This window comes from Ptychodera flava, chromosome 12 (genome assembly GCF_041260155.1).
Source record: "Ptychodera flava strain L36383 chromosome 12, AS_Pfla_20210202, whole genome shotgun sequence".
Lineage (NCBI taxonomy): Eukaryota > Metazoa > Hemichordata > Enteropneusta > Ptychoderidae > Ptychodera > Ptychodera flava.
This window is the reverse complement of record NC_091939.1, coordinates 22,812,162-22,835,869: the sequence shown is the minus strand read 5'-3', so window position 1 is coordinate 22,835,869 and position 23,708 is coordinate 22,812,162. Positions and strand designations below refer to the sequence as shown.

Below are 23,708 nucleotides of genomic sequence, written 5' to 3'. Positions count from 1 at the left end.
CATAGTAAACGGGCGTTTTACCGGTGACAGTGAAGGGGACTACACCTGCTATACAAATAACGGAGCAAGTTTGATTGATTATGTAATCATTAGCACGTCTTTGTTTCAATTCGTTGATGACTTTAGAGTTGACACGTTAGACATTTCCGATCATTTACCTATTCAATGCTGCTTTTGTTTCCCAAATGAGTATGACACTACAACTGACGGAGATATCAGTACAGATGTTATGCAACTCAATGTATGGAAGAAATTTCGTTGGAATTCGCTTTTATCTGACTCCTTCAAACACAAATTACAAGACGAAGGTTTTGAATTTTTGTATAGAATTTTCAGTCAAGCTGTTCAGGACAAGGATTTGAACAAAGCTGTAACGACTTTGACTGATATATTCACAAGAGCTGGGGAGGACATGATGACTACAAGTGGAAAGAGACGTACAACAGACATACCCTCTAACAAACCATGGTGGGACAAGGAGTGTTCTCGCGCTAGAGACCGGAAGTTCGAACTTTTAAATACATTTCGTAAATCAAATAAGGGAGAAGACTTAACAAAGTACTCTGATTCCAGAAAACTATTTAAAGAATTATGTAAAATGAAAGCGGAAAACTATAAGAAGAAACAACGGGACACTTTATTACATCACGCGAACGATCATACGAAATTCTGGAAGACAATTAAAGAAATAGAAGCAATAAGTCGGTATCTACCGCTGATAACATCACAACAAATGCATGGTTTGATTATTTTAACACGCTACTAAATAATTCAGTTGTTGTCCAGGATGCCGTTTTTGAACGGAAAATTGCCCTTGATTTAGCAGACCACGATGCTTTTTGTGCTGCCTGCAACGATAATACTCCTTCGGACATTAACAGAGCTATTACTATCGGGGAAGTTTCGAAGTGTATCGACGCCTTACAGAACTCTAAGTCTCCTGGTCCTGATGGACTTGTGAACGAAATGTTCAAGAACTGTAATGATGTCTTGAAACACTGTTTTTGTGAACTGTTTAATTTGATTCTTGCTTTAGGTGTATTCCCAGAGAGTTGGGGTAAAGGTATTATTTATCCCCTTCACAAAAAAGGTAGTTTTACAGACGTCAACATTTTCGTGGCATTTCCCTTTTATCATGTATGAGCAAAATGTTTACTAAAATTATTAACGAGCGTCTGGTCAAATGGGTAGAGGAACAGCATATCATTGTTGAATCACAAGCTGGTTTCCGTAAGGGCTACAGTACGATTGACAATATCTTCACGTTACAGTCTATTGTACAAAAGTATCTTTCTCAAAGAAGAGGCCGCATGTACTGTTTATTTATAGATTTCTCTAAAGCCTTCGATCGGGTGACTCACAGGTACTTGTGGCATAGACTGATATCCTATGGCTTACATGGGAATGTACTTAAAGTCCTTAGATCCATGTATAATAACATCGAGTCAAGTGTTCTGTGTAATGGCGGACTAACCGATTATTTTAACTGTAATGTGGGAACCAGACAAGGGTGCATGCTCAGTCCTCTATTATTTAGTCTTTTTATCAACGAACTTGCGTCATATATGTATATAGAAAATGGGGGGATTTCAATTAATTCGAACTTTGACAACGTTGGAATTCTCATGTTCGCTGATGATGTAACGGATGTTGCCGATTTGCCTATAAATTACAGAGAAAGCTGAACAAACTTGAGATATTTTGTAATCAGTGGGGCATGTCGGTCAATTTAGACAAGTCAAAAATCATGGTATTTAGAAACGGTGGGATATTGAGGGGATATGAAAAATGGTTCTACATGGGTTCTCCAGTAATGTTGTCAAACATTACAACTACTTGGGTATGCTAATGTCATCACGACTTTCATGGTCACCAGCTAAAAGTAATCTGTGCATGAAAGGAAACAAAGCTCTTTATCAGATAGAAATTGTTTTCAAGAAATTAGGAGGGCTCCCCCTCTCACAAGCATTTAAACTCTTTGACACATGTGTTGCTCCGGTAATTTGTTACGGAGCTGAAATTTGGGGCTTTGAATACTCACCTGTTATTGAGAATGTACATTTTAAGTTTTGTAGATTTCTACTTGGTGTAAATTCTAGTGTAAACCATGAAGTACTTCTGGGGAATGTGGTAGATATCCACTGTCGTGTATTTACATGAAACGATGTATCGCCTATTGGCTAAAACTTGTAGCTATGAATAACAACCGATACCCAAAAGCTTGCTACGAAATGTTGAAAGATTTAGAATTGGTCTGTATTAATTACATAGCAAGACGAAATTAGTTGTTCGATTAAACACGGCTAACCTGGACAGGTTTGATAACTTCTCACTTTATCGAATTCCAACGCGAACATACTTATCTCTACAAACAGTCGAAATACAATTACAAAATCTGCAAAATTAGAAATATGTAAAAGTGAGTCCTTTTGGACTGTCGGGCTTGCCTGACAGAAAGGAAAACAAAATAATTCTGGACTCTTATTTATCAAAGGCGAAAATCTAATCAAAATGAATCTAATGTGTTTAGCATGATGTAAAAATCGCACCTGTCCGAAGTATTGTCATTACCGTTAACTTGGATTAAAACGCGCGAGACACGATACTTAAACGAACCATCGGGGCTATCAGACTGCAACTTCGCGTACATTTCCTCTTTCCCGCCAGACACAGAGCCGCACGATAAGATATGTAGTTCGCGCGGGAAAGTAATCTCAATGGACCCCCGATAAACTTAACGGCTGTATTTGTCCACAGAAAGTTTCTCTACTGTCATAGTGGAAATCTCATCAAATGAGAGCAAGCAACTTGATGTAGATGAATTTTATGACGGACATCTAGATTTTTGTTTCGCATTCCTGTATGCAACAGTTACTTCATATCGTTTTGACCTTACTATGTAATGAAACATCGGTAAAGTCTTTATTACCACTTTTGATATAAACTAACTCTGTCTGTCTGTCTGTCTGTCTGTCTGCCTCCCTCCCTCTCTCTCTCTCTCTCTCTCTCTCTCCTCTCTCTCCCCCCCTCTCTCTCTCTCTCTCTCTCTCTCTCTCTCTCTCTCTCTCTCTCTCTCTCTCTCTCTCTCTCTCTCTCTCGTTCTTTTACAGATGGAGGTCATTTTCAATAATACCATCAACTTCGCAAGAAGGGGCTCTCCGGTCTTACCAGCAGTCACCCCAAAAGCAGCTACACTTGTGCCCCGAGGTTAGAACTTTGACGGGCGAATAAACATTGACAAAGCGAACGCCCATTTGTACGTTAAGTATTATGTGTCTCTTTAATGATGAGTAAACACGGCTTCTTTGCAGAAGCCGGGCTTGTTTGGGTTTAAGGCAGCGTAAAACAAATAATCGAGAGTGATCCATACGGCACAGGAGCAAAGTTCCGCTTCAAACTACATGACACTGTCAGTGCAGAGCGATTATAGGTCACGAGAAACGCCGGCACAGAGAATTGGCCCAACGAAGACAAGCCCGCGCATGATATCATTCTGGGTGGTGAATTACAAGATGAGGTGATTGGGACTTTATGTAGTCCGATTTTCCCACCGACTAGATCGCTGTCGCTATGAAGGAGGACGGTCGATAAACATCCACTGAACAGTCTATCTCGACTTAATAGCTATTCACGTCACATACCATTAGTGAAGTCTGACAACTTACAGGCGCAGTCGATACAGCACTTTTTGCTGACCGAGCAACACTGCGTTTTCCGACAGCAATACTAGTATCTATTATCTATTATTGTGTCTTGCGAAGCGCGATGTTGAATGCTCAAGGAGGCAATATCAAGATAGAATGCACAAATGGGACAAATATTCGGACTCTAATAATTTTGTGGTCTACCACTTGCGTTGGCTCATTTTGCAGCTCGTAGGTTTTCACAGACTAGCTTATTTTATATTGGAAATCGAAATTTTAATTTTTCCTCGTAGAGGTCACACAGAAATTGCGGGCGCTTTGAATTTCAAATATCGGTGAATATCGAGTAATTTGTTTCTCTGTGGTACTAAACTTTGCTCCCTGTTCCGTTATAATTAATTCCTGATTTCGAAAGGGAACAATTTGATATTTCCTCACGGAAAGATTGAGCAAAACTTTGTCTTTCAATTTCGAAGGGCGTGCTACCTTAAAATTGGCCATGCAAGAAAATCGGCCTCGGTCTCATGTTCGAGATGAGGGCAAATTCGTTGAGACATTGTGTGCACATGCCCACATGTAGACTAGGCTACTAGTCGAGTGACTTTTTTCTACATTACAAAGAAGATCGAGAGTTGAGTTCGGTTGCTCAAACGACTTCTTCGTACGAATATTTCTTGCTTTGGCTTTGTGAAAGTTCTCGTCTTTGTATCCTCGGTCAGGGGTCTCTATGATCACACAACTGCCGCGCAATTTCACCACAACTAAGCGATGGCAAAACAAAAACTCGATAAATCAAAGAGAGATTTTCCTGAAATTCATTCCCTCAATCTTTTAATTTCAAAGCTGTTTGGCTCTCCGGAAACCTACCTCCTTGCGCAATTTTTCCTAAATGTAGCACTGATCGAGTGTTTTCTGAATTACCTAGCGGTGCTGGGCCCTAGTTGTCAGCATTTGTGCTGTATTTAATATCCTCAAAATAATACACTTTGAAACCTAGAATCTAGTGCACACATCTTCACCAAAACCACGCATTTTCGATCAAAGTTGTTTTCCATGCCGTGTAATCAGATAAAATATGTGCATCCTCTGTCACAGGCAGGTACTAAGATATACGGAAAGGAAATCAACAAAAAACACCTCTTTCTGGTTCAATCAGGATTAACTTATAATCTATCGGATTAAAATGCCAAGAGGGGTGACATCTAGTCAATGTTACTCATCACGTCGTCTCCATTTATCAACTAAAAAATTCACATTATACGGGGACATCACGTAACTAGACTTATAAGTCGTGGGAGCAAAAACTCGCGCGATCATATTTCTCTGACAGTCCTAAGTGCCCTTTGTGTGACAAAGGTTCTTGAACCATGGACTTTGATGATAACTTAGCACATTAGAAACGACTAGGTCACGACTGACATTTAGTTATCAAACAGAACGAAACCGAATCGAATTGCAAAATGAGTCCTCTGATAAATAGGCTATATAAGCAAAGAGGTCAGGGCCAGGACACGTCAATCCAGCGAGTCAAGGAACTCGTGTACACCAATATGGCGACTTCCCGAATCTCTGATAAATTTTATGCGGTATTTATGCAATATATAAGAGACTGTAGTTCAAATATGTATTTGAACTGGTTATTATATATATATATATATATATATATATATATATATATATATATATATATAATATATATATATATATATATATATATATATATATATATATATATATATATATATATATAATCATACGTTAAACATTTTATATTCCTATGCGTGCATGTGAGTGTGCGTGCGTGTTTTTATCTGCATGGTGGTCCGTATAGGTACTGATGAACCTCTTTTAATTAGATACACTGGATTACAAGTTTAAAACTGTAATATTTATGAATCGAAACAACTTGCTACTGCAAAAGGCAAAAATGTTATTTCAAATGGCCAATTCAACGGTTTTTTGTGGATACAACTCTCACCTGATAAATGTAGGTTTCAAAGCATGAGATGCACTTTAGGCCTTATCCTCGATATTGTGACGTTTTGAAAACGAATGTGTCGTTTCCATAAGAATTATGGTTCCATAAGAATTATGGTATGGGGCTAGAATTGTGTTTGCTACATTAAAACCTGCTTGTTTTGCGCTGGCAACAAGCATGAGAACGGTGCCGGCTGTTATGTGAGTTGTGCCGAATGAATTAAAGTTGCGTTTGTAAAGAAAAGTTGACGTATGAAATATGAGAAAAATTGCATTCCAGGTTTGCTTTTGGAAGAAAAAGTTGTTTGCAAGTGTTAAAATTTTGTCCTGTGAAAGATTGTTTTGGTAACACATTCGGTTCACAGTATGTATACGGGACCATAAAATATCACTTCACTGTCATGATTGCTTCACAAGGACAAAACTGATAACTAATTAATTACGTAATCAAGCTCTACCAGCAAAAATTCATCTTTGTTACCATACCTGCGCTTGCGTTGCACATAAACATCCTCTGAAATCCATTGAAACTGGGATATAACTACCATGTCAACAAGGCCACTCTCAGGAGCCGCTATGTCAGTCAAGGTCTTGACTTTGAAATTCTGAGGTCGGCAAAACATCCTATAACAACAACTTGTTTTTAAGAACGATACTGAAAATATGACGAAAACATCGTCAGCAGATACACATATTATTATACTGTTATACATTTATGTCGAGAAACTATCTACACCATAAAAATGAATTTGTAAAAACCTTTCATGGGCCGCTACTCTTCGTCCAGGGCAGACGAATTTACTGACTCAGTACTTATGTATATGCGCCCTGGGTGTTGAGTGTGTAAACGAGTACGTAGTGCAGTGTACCATACACAGTAGAGACCCCTCCCCCTCTACTGTCTATGAGTGTACTAACACCGCCTGTAGTTGCCTATTGCCCTATAATTCACTGGTTTGTTAGCAAGCGTACGCGTTCCTTTTTACAACTTTCAGTAATTTCAGAGGTGTTTCAAAATGTGTAATCCATGGTATTCCAATGAAAGAACCAGTACACAGGTAGGGGACATTCCTATTGGACCAAAGAGGAATCCTTTCTACAGTAAACCTACAGGGGGCCTGTTATCTGTCGTGCACTATACCATTACATACGTCCCAACTCGTGTGTGTTCTAGCAGTATCATCATAAACAGTAGAGTCTACTGTTCATGGTATCATTAATAAAGCAAGAGTATACAAAAGTGTCCATTTTGTCTTGATCAACCACAACAACTGCAAAGGGCATTAAGCAAAGGCGGAAATACCACCGTCTCTACACCTGATTTCACAAAAATTTGATCTCTTTTCGTAGTCTTGGTGCCCATCCTTGTATACCTGGGGAGGGATGAAAAATTCCCTTTCGCCGTGATCAGCTCATCTATCACTGATCGTCGCAAACTACATACCTCTTAACGGCAACAGCTACTCCCGTATGCCTTTAAGAGGCCAAAGCTTGATTTTTGCATAGGTTCGACCAACAGAAAAAAAACAGTTGGCTCGTGAGAAAGCTGCCATCCTTCGACCGCAGCAATATAATCAACAAGGTAACGTCTCAACGAACGCATGAATTCTCGACTCCGAAGTTCACTCTTGAACTCAATATATTTATATGTAAAACCTCGCTCCCTTTTACATGCACACGATTTACATTCGAGTGGCAGCGTTTATTTACATAGTATCCTTTCCGAGGACATGGACACGGTGACCATATGCTCTAAATACCTGAAATACGGTCAATTTGACATCGGGCAGACGAAATGGTTCGTTGCGTTCCGTCCTCAAAAACAAGATGTATGAAACTCTACACCTTTCAAAGTCAGGGTTTCGCTATCCAGTTACGGCATCTTTCACTTTGTGTGCGGTGTCTCTTTTTAAAAGGCCGGTAGCACCGTAACGTTTTGTGATTATTTAATGTCAATCTAAAAGTTTTTGTTCTACTCCAAAAGGCATGTTTGAACACCCCACTATTCAGCTTCGCAACGCAGAGTGTATGCGCGCTATGCGCACCACGCTATTGTTTTCACTTATCAATGAGTTGTGGTCCGGACCAGAATTCACTTGTCAATACCAACGATGCAAGTTTACACATTTACGGGTTGAGTTAACAAGCTGAATACCCTGTATCCCAACATGTTTTAGGGAGTAGAATAAGAACTGTGGTTGATATCGAAAATCAAAAAAATAGTGCAAAAAACATCAACTTGAAAAGTCACAGCTGGTGGCCCTTAAAGTTTGTTCTGACCATGATGATAATTTGTAACAATTGTTTCTCCTATTTTGCTTTTATACAAAATTTTCACCATGAGAATCACCATGGCATTCGTTTTGAAGATATAGTTATCAGAGCTTACGGAGATATTGAGCTCCGTCAGTCGTCTCGCTAGAACTCCATTCTGCAACTTCCCGCGAATGTTGATACAGGCAGCAAGGCATATCACTATCAAGCCTTCAAACGCTGCGACGTTCTAAAGGGTTTCATAAAACCTTGAAACACTGCTGCCTTCTTGCCTTGTGTTGAACAATGAGTAAAATCGAAATGTGTAGTACAAGATGAAATCTGTGCTGACATTAGGTTCAAGAAAACCATGCCTAAATTATACCCTGGATGATCAAAGGTTGTTGCTGAGTTGTTTGTTTGTTTGTTGTCTCTTTTGGGGATTTTATAAAGTATGCTTATCAGGCCCCCCACAGAAAAAAAATTGTGCTGTTCCGATTACATGGTTTTCAAAAATAGGGTAGGCCGTAGGTAGGGAATTTTTTTCATTTTTTTATTTCTCAATGTTTATTTTGTACGCGTTCAAACAAACTACCAGTGAACAATTTCCTCATGAAATGCACTCAAATTGAATAATAATTTATTAAAATAAAATATTCTTCAGTAGAATTGAAGTGTGTGGTTTATTAGACTGCCACGGAAATTGATATGGCTGAATTACAATTCTTTGACAGGAAAGTGAACTGTTTATCCACAGGTAAGTCTGACTTGTAAGAACTGACACAACACAATATTTACTGTCATCAATGCAGTGTTTCATCTAGGATATTATACCAGGGGGGATTTGTCCCCTCTCCTGGAATTTTAGAGGGGGGTTTTAAAATTGGGGGGGATTTAACTGAAACATTTAAGGACATCTTATGTAAGTTTTAATGTTGCAGTGATGTCACTTGTGATATACATACTACAAGCCATAAATCACTTGCTTACACAATCCAAGCAGCTGGCTCCAAACACCATCCTCTATAAGATTTTTTCAAAAGTCAAAAATTTGGGTATCACTGTTGTGAATGTATAGGGCTTCCAAGAGTGGCGGACGGCTCATTAATATTCATAAGCTTTAATATCCCTAAAAATTGTAGCATATTCTCTCATGCTTAAACATTCTGTATGTTTGTTTGCACATATTCTGTAAGTTTGCTTTCAAAGGGCTTAATGTACATTCAAACATCAAAATTAACAACAGCCAGCCATTCCCACTGTACCTTCAAGGGATTTTTTTTATCCTGAACTGTCTGCACTACACAAATCAATCTATTGTATAAAAGAATGTTTGTAGCTTCTGAAAAAAATAATGTGCACGTTTGTCACGTTTTTACTGTGCGTATATCATCCCTCACTACTGTAAGTTTGGATCAACATTGCCCTTTGCAAACCAGTGAGCTGTATTTTTGTAGTGACTAGCTGCTCTTGCAGTTTTGTGCGCATACTCAGTAGAGCTAAAATGAACAACTTGGAGGGTCAGATCCCTTGTTTTGAATTGAATGCGGAGTCGAGTTTTTCTCGATGTCAGATTTGCTCCAGTTGCTTTTTTTTCAGTCATTTTAGAATGGGGAAAATAACAAACAGAAAGGTTGGTTGTCACCGACAGTTAATTTTAGGGTTTATTTGCTCTGTTCACTGAATTCAAAAACCGGGCCCATTGACACCACAGCTGGCTTCAATGCTAGTCCTGTCTGCACTGAACACGTTTCTGTAACAGTAAAGTCCAATATTAAGTCCAATTTTTCGTGTCAATTTTGCTATCAGAATTGTTTTCAGAGTGTTATGGACATTCATATGATGCACAAAACCTTCAGTTTGTCTCCTTTTCTCAATCGTACAGAGATGATGTGACACAGACACCCTCAACTGGCTGATAGGCTTTCATATGCAAAATCAGCGTACGGAAATTTACGCGTGGTATTGTTTCAACAGCATTTTATTGAAGTAGATCAAAAAGTATCAAAATCGAACTTAAATTAGTTTCATGCGTTTCACGTTTTTTCATATCATTATTTTTACTTCCGGGTTTACGAAGCTCTAAAAAGTCTAGGGTCGGGGGGGATAAAATTGGGGTAGGTCGGGTAATCGGAACAGCACATTTTTTTTTTTGCCTCATATAGCGCGTCCGAATTGTTAGCGCTTTCAGAGAAGTAAGCTGTGAAATACAAAAAATTAAAACTTCGAATGCATTTGAATCAATGAATTGTAACGACTGTGTAGTTATGTGTTATAATTCAGTCCGCCATCTTTATCTGGGTCAGGGTGGCGTTTCGCGTCCTTGATCACGCTTGGGTTAGAGGCAGCTGATCAAAGTCTGAGGTGCATGAATTCGATGATGACGGTACTGAGCAACACATCGTCGAGTGAAACCGATCGACGAGTGAACATGAAGCGAAAATCACCCCCCCCCCCCACTTGACGGGATGCAACAGCTGAAGTCGTGAACCGACCGACGTATGTACGTGAGGATCCGAAGTACCATGTATAAGGGTAATGATTTATACATACTCACAAATAGGAAGCCGGAGTCTCAATGTACATGTGAGAGGGTGGTGGGGTTCCTCCTTTCGTAAAGCTCAAGTACTGCCACAGTAACCGTTTGCCTGTCTTGGCAGAGGTGGCCTCAATGAATGTAACTAAAAATTTAGAAACGTCTGGAATCTTAAGCGGTTTAGCTACATGTCAACATCTTGACGTCTGTCTGTCTGTCTCTGTATGTATGTATGTATGTATGTATGTATGTATGTATGTATGTATGTATGTATGTATGTATGTATGTATGTATGTATGTATGTATGTATGTATGTATGTATGTATCTAAGCACTGTTTGGAAACAATTGAAAGTGTGTGACTATTCATGAAAAGCGTTCTTAGAACTGCCGGAGGAGAGCGCGCCGCCCTCTTTCCACTCTACAATATCCCATTTCGTTTTCACTATTTACTGCATTAAACGGCGTGCTGGGCTGACGTGTAGCACAAGGGAATTCGAATTTGGTGTTTTATGTACTGTAATGCATGTTATTCACTACGCATTTCTTCCAACCGTGCTTGAGAACGACTCCTGCTCCACGTGTCATCACGTTTCCAAAGTGCCACGCGTTTTTTTTTCCAGCAAAACACCCCGACGGTTTGCGATAAGGCAATTACACGCATACTTTGCTCGGGTATGAGATAACCGTCCCGTAATCAGCTGTCTGCTTGAATGAAGTGGCTTGCCCTGATAACCCGAATAATTATACAACAAAGACTCCAGCGGTGCCAATTTACCTGGCCGAGCTATCGCGCGTCGTGACCAATTTAGCAATTATCAGGACAGACACTTCTGCATGTCGGCGTGTCAGACGAGGGTAGATCAAAAGAATTGACACCCCCTTGATGCCTGGAAGAGCCTCTCGACATATTTAATACGGTGACAGATAACGGTGTCTTTGTATGTCATTGGACATCTTTGAACTGAAAACGCATCCAGAACAATGTGAAGTAGGTATCTTTGGGTAGTTTTAGCCGTCAAGCTCTGTGCTATGGCGCTTTAAGGTGCGATAAAATGCACCATCAGGAAAATAATAAATCTGTAGGAACACGATTATGGGATCAACAAGAAATCACTCTGACGGCTGAGTATGAAATAACACGTTTCTCTCAACTAACCGCTCATTTAAATTGTTATGATAAAAAAGTTAAAAAGTTGCTGTGGTATTTTGCATCGCAATAGTTTTTGTTTGCTTTCTTTCACTAGCTTACACTTACACTGACGATGAGAACTGGTTGAACTCTCATGTGGAATAAGAGGGCTTACTTGTGCAGAAAAATAATTTAATAACAAGTAGTTTTTATCTGTTTGCATTGCTGCCAGCATGGACAGACAGACAATGGAAAGGGAAGCAGAGAGAGATATGTGGAAGTTGGAGTAAGGGCTTTAAGAAGGAAGAGGGGAACGGAGATTGAGTAAGACACAGGGGAGTGACAAAAATACGGCAGACTGAGAAATGGAGGTAGTGAGGGAAAGATGGTGAGAGTGGGAGAAAGAGAGTGGGTTAGCGGGAGTGTAAAGCAAGGAGCCGTCGACATTTGAAGATTGGTGTGTTGCTGTGCCGGATACGTTAAATCCCAGAATCACGCACATCACGTCGCGGTACGTACTGCATAATCAAAGATCGCATACTCAAGGCAATGCAACAATGTTTTGAGTAGATGATGTATGTGATGTATACAGTTCGATCAGATATGACAGATCAGACGATGAAGACCGCGTTATTCAAAGTCGGTTTCCGTGGTAACGCTGCTGGATATTAGCAGTACATCAGGCATCTTCTAAAAAAACCAGACAAATAAGCTTAATGATATATGGCATAGATTCATACGGTGGGACCATTGAGAGTCATATTTTTGGCAGACCCCGGCGCTTATTTTTGATATATGGCTGATAAAAATAGGGATTCAGTTAATGTGTAAGTGTGTCAACATGTTTACAGAGCACCTGCATATACCATCTTCCATATCTACATCCAGCATAACCGTAACAGCTACAGTATGTCACATGAAATTCGCTGCAGCCACGCCCAAAATATTTGCAACGCTGCCAAATTATTAATCATCTTAATTTCTCCATGCCAGCCGATGTTATCAGAAACTGATCGTCTATATTTATAGTTTCTCCTTGCTTTCGATCTATAAAATGTTCTATTTTTCGGGACCACCGGTCGCGTCTCAGCCCATCGCATCCTAATTAAATAGATTTGTAGGCTTAAATATAGAATGTGTGAACATTGTTCCACATCGCATATTCCTATCAAAACTTTTCATATTCTTAAAATGCTGAACCCTAAATGGTATTCTGGGAGAAGCAATACAGCACAGACTTTCTCGATAAATTTTCAATTACTTGCGACGATTCGTTGATCATACAGACTATGGAAGACGCGATGTCTGCCTTTTTGGTCAAATTATTTAGGATGCGATTACGTTAAATCACTGAGTCAAGTGTCAATATAGGGGCGCTTTTAAGACGTAAAAACAAGAAAATCACCAGTATATCCCAGGATGGGTCTGTGGCTAACGCAGACAGACGTTTTACTCGTTCCATCTTGGCCTCAAGCTTTAATGCTCTTTGGGTACCTGACACCCCTATGACGGCATCAAAGACAAAGTCGGCCATTTTGAAATTCATGAATTTTGTTTGACACGAGTACTACTTATATTGTTTGACATGTTGAAAGATAGTGAATAAGTGGTGACCATGCATATATTCGACCCCGGTTTTAGACAAATTAAATGAAACCATCGCAAAAATGACCATTAACTCATTTCGCGATGGTTTTAAACCGGGCTCAAATATATGCATGGTCATCCATTCATTCAGTATCTTTCAACATGTCAAACGATATAAGTAGTATCTCTTATCAAACAAAATTCATGAAAAATGGCTGACTTTGTCTCTCTAACATCTCACCGAACTTCAATTTTGATTATAAGAGACAAGCCTTTATCATGCATGTGTTGTAAAAATCGTTGAACATAAACATACGAGATTTACATGCAAACTGATAAAAACTCTCCGTTGCCAAATCATGGGCGGGAGGGGGGGGGGTGGACGGCATAACGGTCGGAGACATGGCATGGCCCAATCCGGTCCCTTGGTGATTTGTTGACTCCGTCTACAGCTTCTCTCAGACCTCCGCCACAACTGTTACAAGATGAAAACAACTGCCAAGGCAGCAATCTTTAACAAGATCGAAAGAAGTTGCTATGTCAAAATTATACAAGGCATAAATAAGATGTACACATGCGAAAAATATGGCGGCAAAGTATTACGTTGGCCAGGTTGCAAGATGGACTGATGCCAACCTCCCACCCAACCCCTACCCCCAGTAACTTTGACCTATTTACGAAATACCAAGTGGCCCTTGTCCATCGATTTCAAAATGGTCAGTGAACTTTCTAGAATTGGTAACCTTTCTCCGAGTCTACAGATTTGCCAGCCAATCACTTCAGCGATGACATCGAACCATGGGCGAGCAAGTGTTTATGACAAGCACGTGCTCTAACAGTTGATTCAGCTTATAGACACGTGGACTGGTCATGGACCTATTTTGTTCAATTGATCAACTAAAAAACAACAAAATGTTACATTGTGAAATATCACAGAAACAACATGCGGGCTTTAATTTACATCAGGAAGAGAGACTGAAGAAGTACTGAAGTTAGTTAACGTACGTCACAACTATACCATCCCATCTTTGCTATAGCTGCTGATGTTTAAGGTGTCCGTGCCCAACCTACTGCGTACCTGTATCTGGTCTTCAACGAAACCTGTTATCTCTACTTTAAGTGTACAAATCCATTTAAAAGTCATTGAGATCCGGCCGCCATAAGAGTAACGCGCATTAAAATAAAGACAGCAAAATTTAGCTGGATGTTTCAAATAATTGCCAATTCATAAGACGCAAATCCCTGTGTTGCGGGACAATATTGGATATGCGAATAAATAACCTCATCTCGCGCGTTATCTTGAACTTTGACCTCAGTTGGTGAACGATGAAACATGTTGCTGACGATCGTCGTCGTGGACACGCGACAATTTACGAAGAAAATATTCACCAGGGAACAATAGCAGTTATATAAAATCAACCGTTCTTCCAATATCATCAAAATTTTTTTCCCTATTTTTATTATTTTTATCATGCCGCAACCTATACTCCAGTCCTCTTGGCTGATTGTATAACGTCTTGACTACCACGAGAATTTTTGAGATTTTGAATATAACAATGAAATAAACAGACCGACCGTCTGAACCATGAAATTGTATGTTACTTGATTTATTGTAAACACTTTCGATGGAAAACCACTTGTTCCGCCCATTCCGGCAACTATTTCTCATTAAGTCAACTGACTCAGTAATTGTTTTGAGATCCACGATACATAAGGACACGCATGCGCAGTAATACAACCTATGACATGTGGCTCAGAACATCTAAAAACAGATTTTAATAAACTGAAAACAGGGTGCAAAAGTTACTGCTCGACAGTTTGGTGTATTTGCATGCGACCATCACTGTTAAGGCCAAAGGTTGACTTTTTTCCTAGGTATACGCCGCGCATCAAGTCCGAAATGTGCGCGTCATGCCTTTTTTTCTTTTTATAGCCGTGTTTAACTAATCCTTACTATCGTGTTTGTACACAAACACACAGTCAACAGATGAACTGGACGATTTGCGGTCATACTAACATACAGTATATGGAGCGCTGCTTCTCAGCCAGAAACGCTATGTAGGAAGATAAAGTGTTTGAAGGGGGCGCTGCACCAAACAGCGTAGTTTGCTCAAAGTCATTTAACCCAGAATTAAAATATTGGTTGGGTTCACCTTTTAGCTTGTCAATTACAGTCAAAAGTTGCGTGATAAAGAAATGTTATTTTATGCAAATATATGCAAATTATCCGATTTTCTGGCTTCTCTTTTCTCCCAATTTCAAGATTTCCAAAGAATTTAACTCCACTCTGCAGATCTGGCCGGTCAAATTTTCTGAAATTTTCACATTATGTATTTTAAATGTTACACAACCAAACGACTATTTAGCTTGGCAATATAATTCTTACATTTTCAATAAGAGGCATTTTAATTGTGCTAATCATGTTTTTAATCACTTTTTTGAGGGTGAGTCTGTGACCCCTGCCATTTTAGAATGAGAATATAAAATGTAATATACAATGGTCTATTTTTTCTACATATACAATTGTTTCAAGTGAAATATTAAATTTCAGAAAATAGTATCAAGTTAAATTAATTTTTATCATTAATACCGAAATTGAGGTTTTTTACCCGAAATATACACCCCTTAATCCTTCGAATAAACTATTGCCACCATACTAAACTTTAGATTCTCTGCTTTTTCAAAATTATATAGTATGAAGGGTTTCCTTGTCATCTTAGATGAGAAATATTACTTTGAAAAAACTATGTTGGCAACATGCAGCTCCACCTGAAGTCAGTATATTATAAGAAATGTTGATACAGTTATCATATCGAAGAAAAGTGATTAGAAACCCCCTGTAATATTAATTAATTGGAAATAGAGAGAAAATTGACCATTGCACTATCTTTCTAAATGTTAAAGTTCAGAAGCCCCCCTGCTATTTTTTTCCCTTGCGCTTTCTGGGCACAGCATTGGTTCCACATATAGCAGTATCATACTGACACCCAATGGCTATAAATACTTATTTGTGAACTCAACACTGGGAAATACGGAGCTCTGTAATGTCAAAATATCTGGACATTAAGTCCACTTGTGTCAAAGCATTCCACACGTATTTGAACAGCATAAATTGGATAGTTGCCGCACTCCAAAGCTGTTGGATGCGACATATCTTGCTGGTCGGGTTGTAAGTTTTGCCACTAGAGGGCGCTACACTAAGTTATTTGTAGGTGTAGATACTATACAGATATACCGACAAAGGAAAATTGCCTGCCACAAAGTCAACTGAAATTGGCTTTTCAGATCGTATCCTGTCTCACTGATAAGACAGAAGGAACTAAGACGAGGTGACAAGACAAAGTGACTGCGTTTGAAGAGGTAACTCTGGGACTGGGAGGCAAAATTATGCACCCCCTTTCCGACACTACTATGGTCGGTATTAGCAACTACGCAAGGTCAGATAATTTTTATAACTCTATGTGCAATATATACACACTGATTCATCACCAGCTAGCCGGTATTTGCGTGACAAAGACTCCTGAAATTCTGCTGATAGCACGTGTGTTGATAAAATTCCCATCCGTGAGGACCATGATTGCAAATTGTTTATACTTTCGAAATATTTCGGTTAGATCCTTGCATGGAGGAAAGTGTTGCATGGACATTCCCAGCAAAGAGAAATCAAAATGGCCTCTTTCGCAATATTATTTATTACCTATCCTCCATGCGTCTCTTAACTCTCTCAGTCTGTGTCCGCCAGTCTGTCTGTCTGTCTGTCTGTCTGTCTGTTATTCTGTCTGTCGTGTTTCTATTTATCTATTTGTTGTATTTCTGTCTGTCAGTCTGTTAGGCTGTCTGTATGTCTGTTTGTCTGTCTGTCGATTTTTTGCCTGTCTGCCAGCCTTGCCTGTCTTTCTGATTGCTCTCTCTCTCTCTCTCTCTCTCTCTCTCTCTCTCTCTCTCTCTCTCTCTCTCTCTCTCTCTCTCTCTCTCTCTCTCTCTCTCTCGCGCGATGAAATGCACCTTAGAAATTTTGAAACGTCCCATCTCATCTCTATCGATACCTGTTTGAACATGCAAACTCATTCTGTATGATGGCTTTGTTGTAATACAGTCGTTGTGTGGTAATTGTATTTGTCGAATAGAGAGAGAGAGAGAGAGAGAGAGAGAGAAGAGAGAGAGAGAAGAGAGAGAGAGAGAGAGAGAAAGGTGGGTGTATTGAACTGCTTTGTGCCTTGACAACGTTTAAGAAGATAGTCTAAAACACGGTCTTCAGTTTAAACCCTGGATGGAACAGACATAACAAGCGACCTAACGGTCGATATTGCTGTGTTATGTAGAGAATAACTATTGTGACACATGTGTTGACGAAGAAGGTGGAAATCTTTGATAGCTCATTTAAGGGTGGCCTGATTAAAAATGGGAAAAATACACAATTGAAGATTTCATCATAATTTGAACATATCACATGAAGAGCATCCCTGATGTCAACCGATTTGACAAAAAATGGCAAAAGTTGTCCCCAAAATACCAAATTGTAGATTTCATCATAATTTCAATATATCACATTTAATTCATCTGTAGAAACCTGTATACCAAATATCAAACCTATCAGAAAAGCAGTTTTTGAGAAACAAATTTTTGGGGCAAAAATCACAAAAATTGATCGAAAAATACATAATTGTAGATTTCATCATAATTTTAATATATCACATTTTGATCATCCCTATGAAACTAAATACCAAATATCAAAGCTGTCAGATAAGCGGTTTTGGTAAAATAAATTTTTGACAAAAATGACAAAAATTGTCTGAAAAATACAAAGTTATATATTTCATCACAATTTGAACAAATCTAAAATAGGTCATCCCTAGGGACCTATATCCCAAATATCAGGCTGTCTGACAAGCACTTTTGAAGAAGAAGATTTTTGAAGAGTTTTTGACCAAAAATGACAAAAATTGCCTTAGAAATACAAATTGTATATTTCATCACAACTAAATAGGGACCTGTATACCAAATATTAAAGTTTTCTAAGCAGCCGTTGAGGAGGGGACGATTTTTGCCCAAAAATAGCAAAATTAGCCTCAAAAATACAAATGTTCATATTTCATCACAATTCGAACAAAGGTGATGAATCATCCGTTGGGCTCTGTACTCCAAATATCAAAGGAATCGGAACGGTCGTTTCGAGAAGAAGCTTGGAATGTAAAAAGTTGACGGACGCCGAACGACGGACGCCGCCACACATCCAGCTATTACAAAAGCTTCTCGTCGTTGACAGCGAAGCTAAAAAAAGAAGGGGGGAATCTTTGATATGTATAAAACATATTTACCAGCCAACTTCAACTCTTAATATCTACAATTTTTTTATTTTTGGGGGGGGGTATGCAAATCACACTCTACTTTTGTCATAATAATAATCAGCATAATAACTGATGTTATCTTTTACCAGTAGCCCAATCCAAGCAAGAAATAACTATGTATTTGCCTCTTTGAATGCTCAGTGCAGGCGACTAATATACACTAATATCATGAACCGCTATGCTGTCGCACAGGAGAAACAAACCCAGGCAAAGATATTTCCCAGCATTCAGTGTGAAAGGTAGCGTGCAAAATACTGTCGCCATTCTGATCTCTGACCCACGTGTCGAAGGTTTATTTATTCGGGAATTACTTCGTGACAGGAACTTACTTATAAGACGAAAACACATTAATCAGCCGGATTGTGTCGTTGGCGTCAAATTCTAGGAGAATTTACAGATACACACAAAACTGGGTAAAATCTAATTACGATCAACACGCACACGGTGTCGCAAATAATAGCAAAAGGATGGAATGGTATGATGGTGCACATTGCAAGGTGCAGCCATTGTATACGTAGTTGATTAATCTTTGGTGAACAATCGACGAGGAGGAGAGAGGGGGGGAGTGAACGCAGAATAAGTTACTCGACCCTATGTAGTGCAGATCCCTTCTTTTCTCTGTGTCTTCATACGGAGTAGGTGGAAAGGACGATACCAGGCATTTACAAGAAAATCGGCAGAAATTAAAATACAGAAAAGAAGTTCTTACTCTGCAATCGTTCACGGGATACTAAACCTGGGCAAGTTTAACAACACTTTACATGTGTTTGTTCAATCAAACTCGTTAACAATGGACTTGCGCCACTGATCAGCTCTCTTAATCAAGTGAAATAGTGAGAATATGACCTCTGTCAGTCGAAGTATACTAGACATAGCATACCAGAGGGTGCTAGATGACGGTAGCAGCTGCAAAAAAGCTAATAATTATGTAAAGGACTTGTTCCCTAGCTACTTTGAGACAGCTAGTCGACCAGGCTTTGATTGACGCACATTCGTTCCATTGTGGAAAATCTCTCTCTCTCTCTCTCTCTCTCTCTCTCTCTCTCTCTCTCTCTCTCTCTCTCTCTCTCTCCTCTCTCTCTCTCTCTCTCTCTCTCTCTCTCTCTCTCTCTCTCTCTCTCTCTCTCTCTCTCTCTCTCTCACATGTGACAACAACAACAAAACAAACAACCAATCAATCCATTTATAAGATTGCACTAAAAACGACTGGCAGGTTTTCATCATGAAAATTAGGTTATGATCACGTATATTGAATCAATTTTTAGACGTCTTCAAGATTGATTGAATGCTTAAAACGTCCAGTGGCTTTGGCAAGTTTCAAATGAACGGTTACTTACCATCACTTTGTCTGTAACCCCAGTTTACTGCTGAGATTTCTACAGAGACTGTGAAACAAAAAAAGAACACAAAATTTGAATAACGTGATTCGCCTCTGAAATGAAAAACTTGTCGAGTTGTCAAAATTTGGGAGAAAACATGCGATGATTTTGGGAGAAAAGAACAAATACAATTTAATCACCGCCAACATGGTTTAGTGTTCGAACGAACGCCAAGGTAAATATTTGAAACAAACAGTGCGGGAAGACTCTTATACATTTGACGGCAAAGACAACGTTTTTGCGATTGTTTATTTCGTCAAAAAGATATTCCTTTCCTCATCAGACGTCGAGAAGTCAGTCCCATGATTCTGTGTGTACGTGAGGCACTTATAGTAGTGCTACAGTCAGCTAAGGGATTGTCATGTGCAAATTTGCACAAACTATATAAGCCACCGATGGTGACGCCATGAAAACAGTATATATGCGTTGTGTTCAATCACCGTTAACATTTTGTTACGAAAAACCTCTCGGTATTTATAAAATAAAAACCAATCTATTTTAGCGCTTACAAACCGTCGTTATGTCGTCGAATTTTCACACTTCAAATTCAAACTTTTGTCCTCGGAGAAGGGGGGTGGGATTGAGGTCAAACGCAATTAATGTAGTTTGTCATTCTCGTGTATATATGTCAATGCCCCTTAAACCGTGAAGCTTATATCATTACAACAACCAAGGCAAAGATTAATATCACGAAAATGTTGACAGATGTCAAAGGTGAGGAGAAAGAATCCGAGTGTGACAAGTTTTGATATTGACAATGTAATGATTTTGAGTCAAAATAACATTCGGCTTATGTAGAAATACTTGGAATTTTAAGGAGAAAAATGTCTGAAAGTTGACTTTAGATTATCAGTAAGCTAGCTTTTTATAATGAGTGTGTACCACATGAAGGAAATGGAGTGACCGTAAGGCGTAAAAATAATAAAACAGAGTATTCTTGAAGTTTTATAAGTTCACCCCTGTACATCAAACCATTCTGCTGATGATTACATGAATTCTTCTATACAATATATGATACGTGAAGATAACTAGAACTCGTTGAAAAGCAGGATTATTGCAGGGTTTGGTTCTGTGAAGTAGGATCTTGGTGGTTAGACTATTCGTGTTCGAGCTTTTCACATAAGGAAATGCGTCAGACCACAGCGGCGAGTTTCTGACACAGCGCATTCCGTAGTTGAGAACGACGTATACGGCTTCAGTATCGCAGAGGTAAGCTATTCCAAAGAGTTTCTGCGTGTGTATTAATTGAAACTTCACGACCAGTCAGACGAAACAAAAGAAATTCCTGTGTGTTTTTGCCTAGTTCTTTCTTTCATATTCCATATCGGTACGGCCGTCAGTCACTTGTCACTAATAAGAACGCGATATGAAGTTGGCAAGGAGTTGCATTTTCTTAGGTAAAGTTACAGGAGGCGGTGAGCGATGTTTTGAATTATTAACGAACCAGCAAAATCTCCCGCTAGTTACATCGTTACTGGTGACTTGGAGTCTAGATTTTACAAACTGTTCATAATAACAGAGGCATTACATATACAGCCTATAGTGTTGACAGAATTCTGAAACATTTCCAAATGCTCCCAGAAGAAGAAAAACAATGTAAATATGCACAACAAAAACACCTTTACAGCTGCAGTAAAACAATGGAACTGCAGTTTTGTCTTTTAACAAGCTTAGGGTCGGTCTAACATTTGCGCTTTTTCATCTTACTTTGACCCACCGTCCAGACATATTTTTCACATTTATGGTCGAACAATACTGTTATTTCCAATTTCCAAATTGGCTAACGCGGAAGCGGCGATTCAGAGAAACAGTTTGACTATTCTTTCTGGCCTTTTTTACCTCTGATCATCACGTGATTCTTCGTCCCATCGTTCGATACAAGGATGTTTAGGTTGTGACAATGAATCGGCGACTTCATGGCGTCGAACTATACGAGCAGTGAGCACTCCAAAGTGTGAACAATATGGCGTATAGTATTGTTGTGATCAGTACATGCACTTGGTTTCTAACAAATTCATTATAGTGTACCGCGCGCGGGATCTGCAAGTACCGAAAAAATACAAAACTGTATACGATAAATCTGAAAACGAGAGCAGAGAATTTCTGCAACGTTAATGCTTACCGTCACCATACTTGGTTCTCCGTCGCCAATGAAGGCAAAACTAGCTATTTAGGGCATCCGCGCAGTCAAAACGTCGTACTGTATATTCTCTTTCGATTTAAAGGGGCAGCTTTGCCTATCAGATTTAGCTCTAACCTAACTGATTAACTGAACCCAACTTTCACGGGACAACGAAGGATTGACATCAAGTAAATAGCCATTGTCAACGAGCACTGATGCGAGAACCAGGGATTGAGAACTGCCGCTTTATTGCCAACAGAATTGAGAAGGCGTCCGAGCTTTCGACCAGTGATATGTTTAATAAGCGCTATTTATTTCTCTGTCCGTAAAACCTGACAAGACCCAGCGTGACATCGATGCACAATCAGACTTGAACCGGGTATCTTAGAGATTTTTAAACTTCTTTCACGTCACACCATTCCTGCATTGGAAGATGACGACCGGTGAAAGTAAACAGTTGCAATCTCCTCTCATAGCTGATTCAATCACGCCTCCTTTATTCATCGAAGAAATGCATGATTGCAATGCAAAGCCGCTTAGAACTTGATCGCCCTTGCCCATCGAAAACGCCCCTATAAAGTACAAACAATAACACATCGACGAGCGGAAAGTGAACCCACCTGCTTGACAATATGGCGCCGTCACCAAGGCGATGAAACCGATCAGCCCTCCAAATGGCTCCATTAAAACTATCGGTTGCTGTCTTCTCGAACCAAAAAACCCAGATCGACTTCGAATTTGCCCTCCCTTCCTTAATAGGACGTCAGCAGACGACTTGAGTGCAGGAGTTCCTTGTGTTGGCTGATTGATATACAGAAAACACACAAATGATCGATATCGCAGTGTCGCACAACTATTTACACACCCCGCCAACCTGCATTCACACGAGCGTCGCCCTTATCACGCGACAGCTCTGACGTTTATTGCTCAGCAATCTTTAAGATCAAATAATTTTGGAGTATTTCAATTTCTTTGTACATAGTTGCCGTCAAAACGTCATTCAGTACAAACAAAGATTGAGAGTTTATGAATTTTATTGCAGTTTTTTACGTCACAAGTGTTTTTTATTGAGCGGTAATTGTCCAATCGAACAAGGACTGTTGACTTTAACAAGTGGAACTGCTTAGATTGTTGAAAGTTTGGTCAGTAAAGGCCAAGAAGACACTTATAAGCTTCCAAGCATATCAAACCACAGGGTCCACATAGCGATTAATTCAAAATCATGAGTAAGTTGAACGTGTATTAAATATTTCGATGAACGTATAATAAAAACATTCTCCCCTTATCTTTTCTAGTAAGCATTGATAGCGATCAACGACATGCATAATAAAGGATTATCGCCTTGACTATAAACAACAGGTTCATAGCTAATCGAGTCTGAATTTAAGTTTACGAGATGTTCAGCCAGAGTCATAATCGATATTGTACTAGGGCGGCCAATTAACAAATATGAACTATATACTGTACGGGGAGGGTAAGGGAGTACCTGTAGGGACACACTGACACGGTTCGTGCTAATGTTATGAATGCTTTATGTATTATATTTATTTATCGTTACTAATAAATCAACTTCATGCTTACCGTACCCTGTGGTGACACTGCTTCGCTGTTACTAGTCAAGGTCACAACGGCGATTCGGAGAATACAGTTGATGCACGAGAGAATAACATACTGTATACTTTTTCAGCTATACTAAAAGTGCTATATCTTCTCTTGCAGACATTTAACGTG

At 39.3% G+C, this 23,708-nt stretch overlaps 1 protein-coding gene across 1 annotated transcript in view; it reads right to left on the bottom strand.

Annotated features, from left to right (window-relative positions):
• LOC139145417 (carbonic anhydrase-like) overlaps nt 1-22,773 on the bottom strand; it is a 67,300-nt gene extending 44,527 nt beyond the window's left edge. Inside the window, exons 1-2 of the mRNA XM_070716584.1 lie at nt 22,598-22,773; nt 19,814-19,861 (exon numbers count right to left, since the gene is read on the bottom strand). Coding sequence (XP_070572685.1) covers nt 19,814-19,861; nt 22,598-22,661 — 112 coding nt within the window. The 5' untranslated portion in view covers nt 22,662-22,773. The remainder of the gene's footprint in view (nt 1-19,813; nt 19,862-22,597) is intronic.
• Between the last annotated feature and the right edge of the window lie 935 nt (nt 22,774-23,708).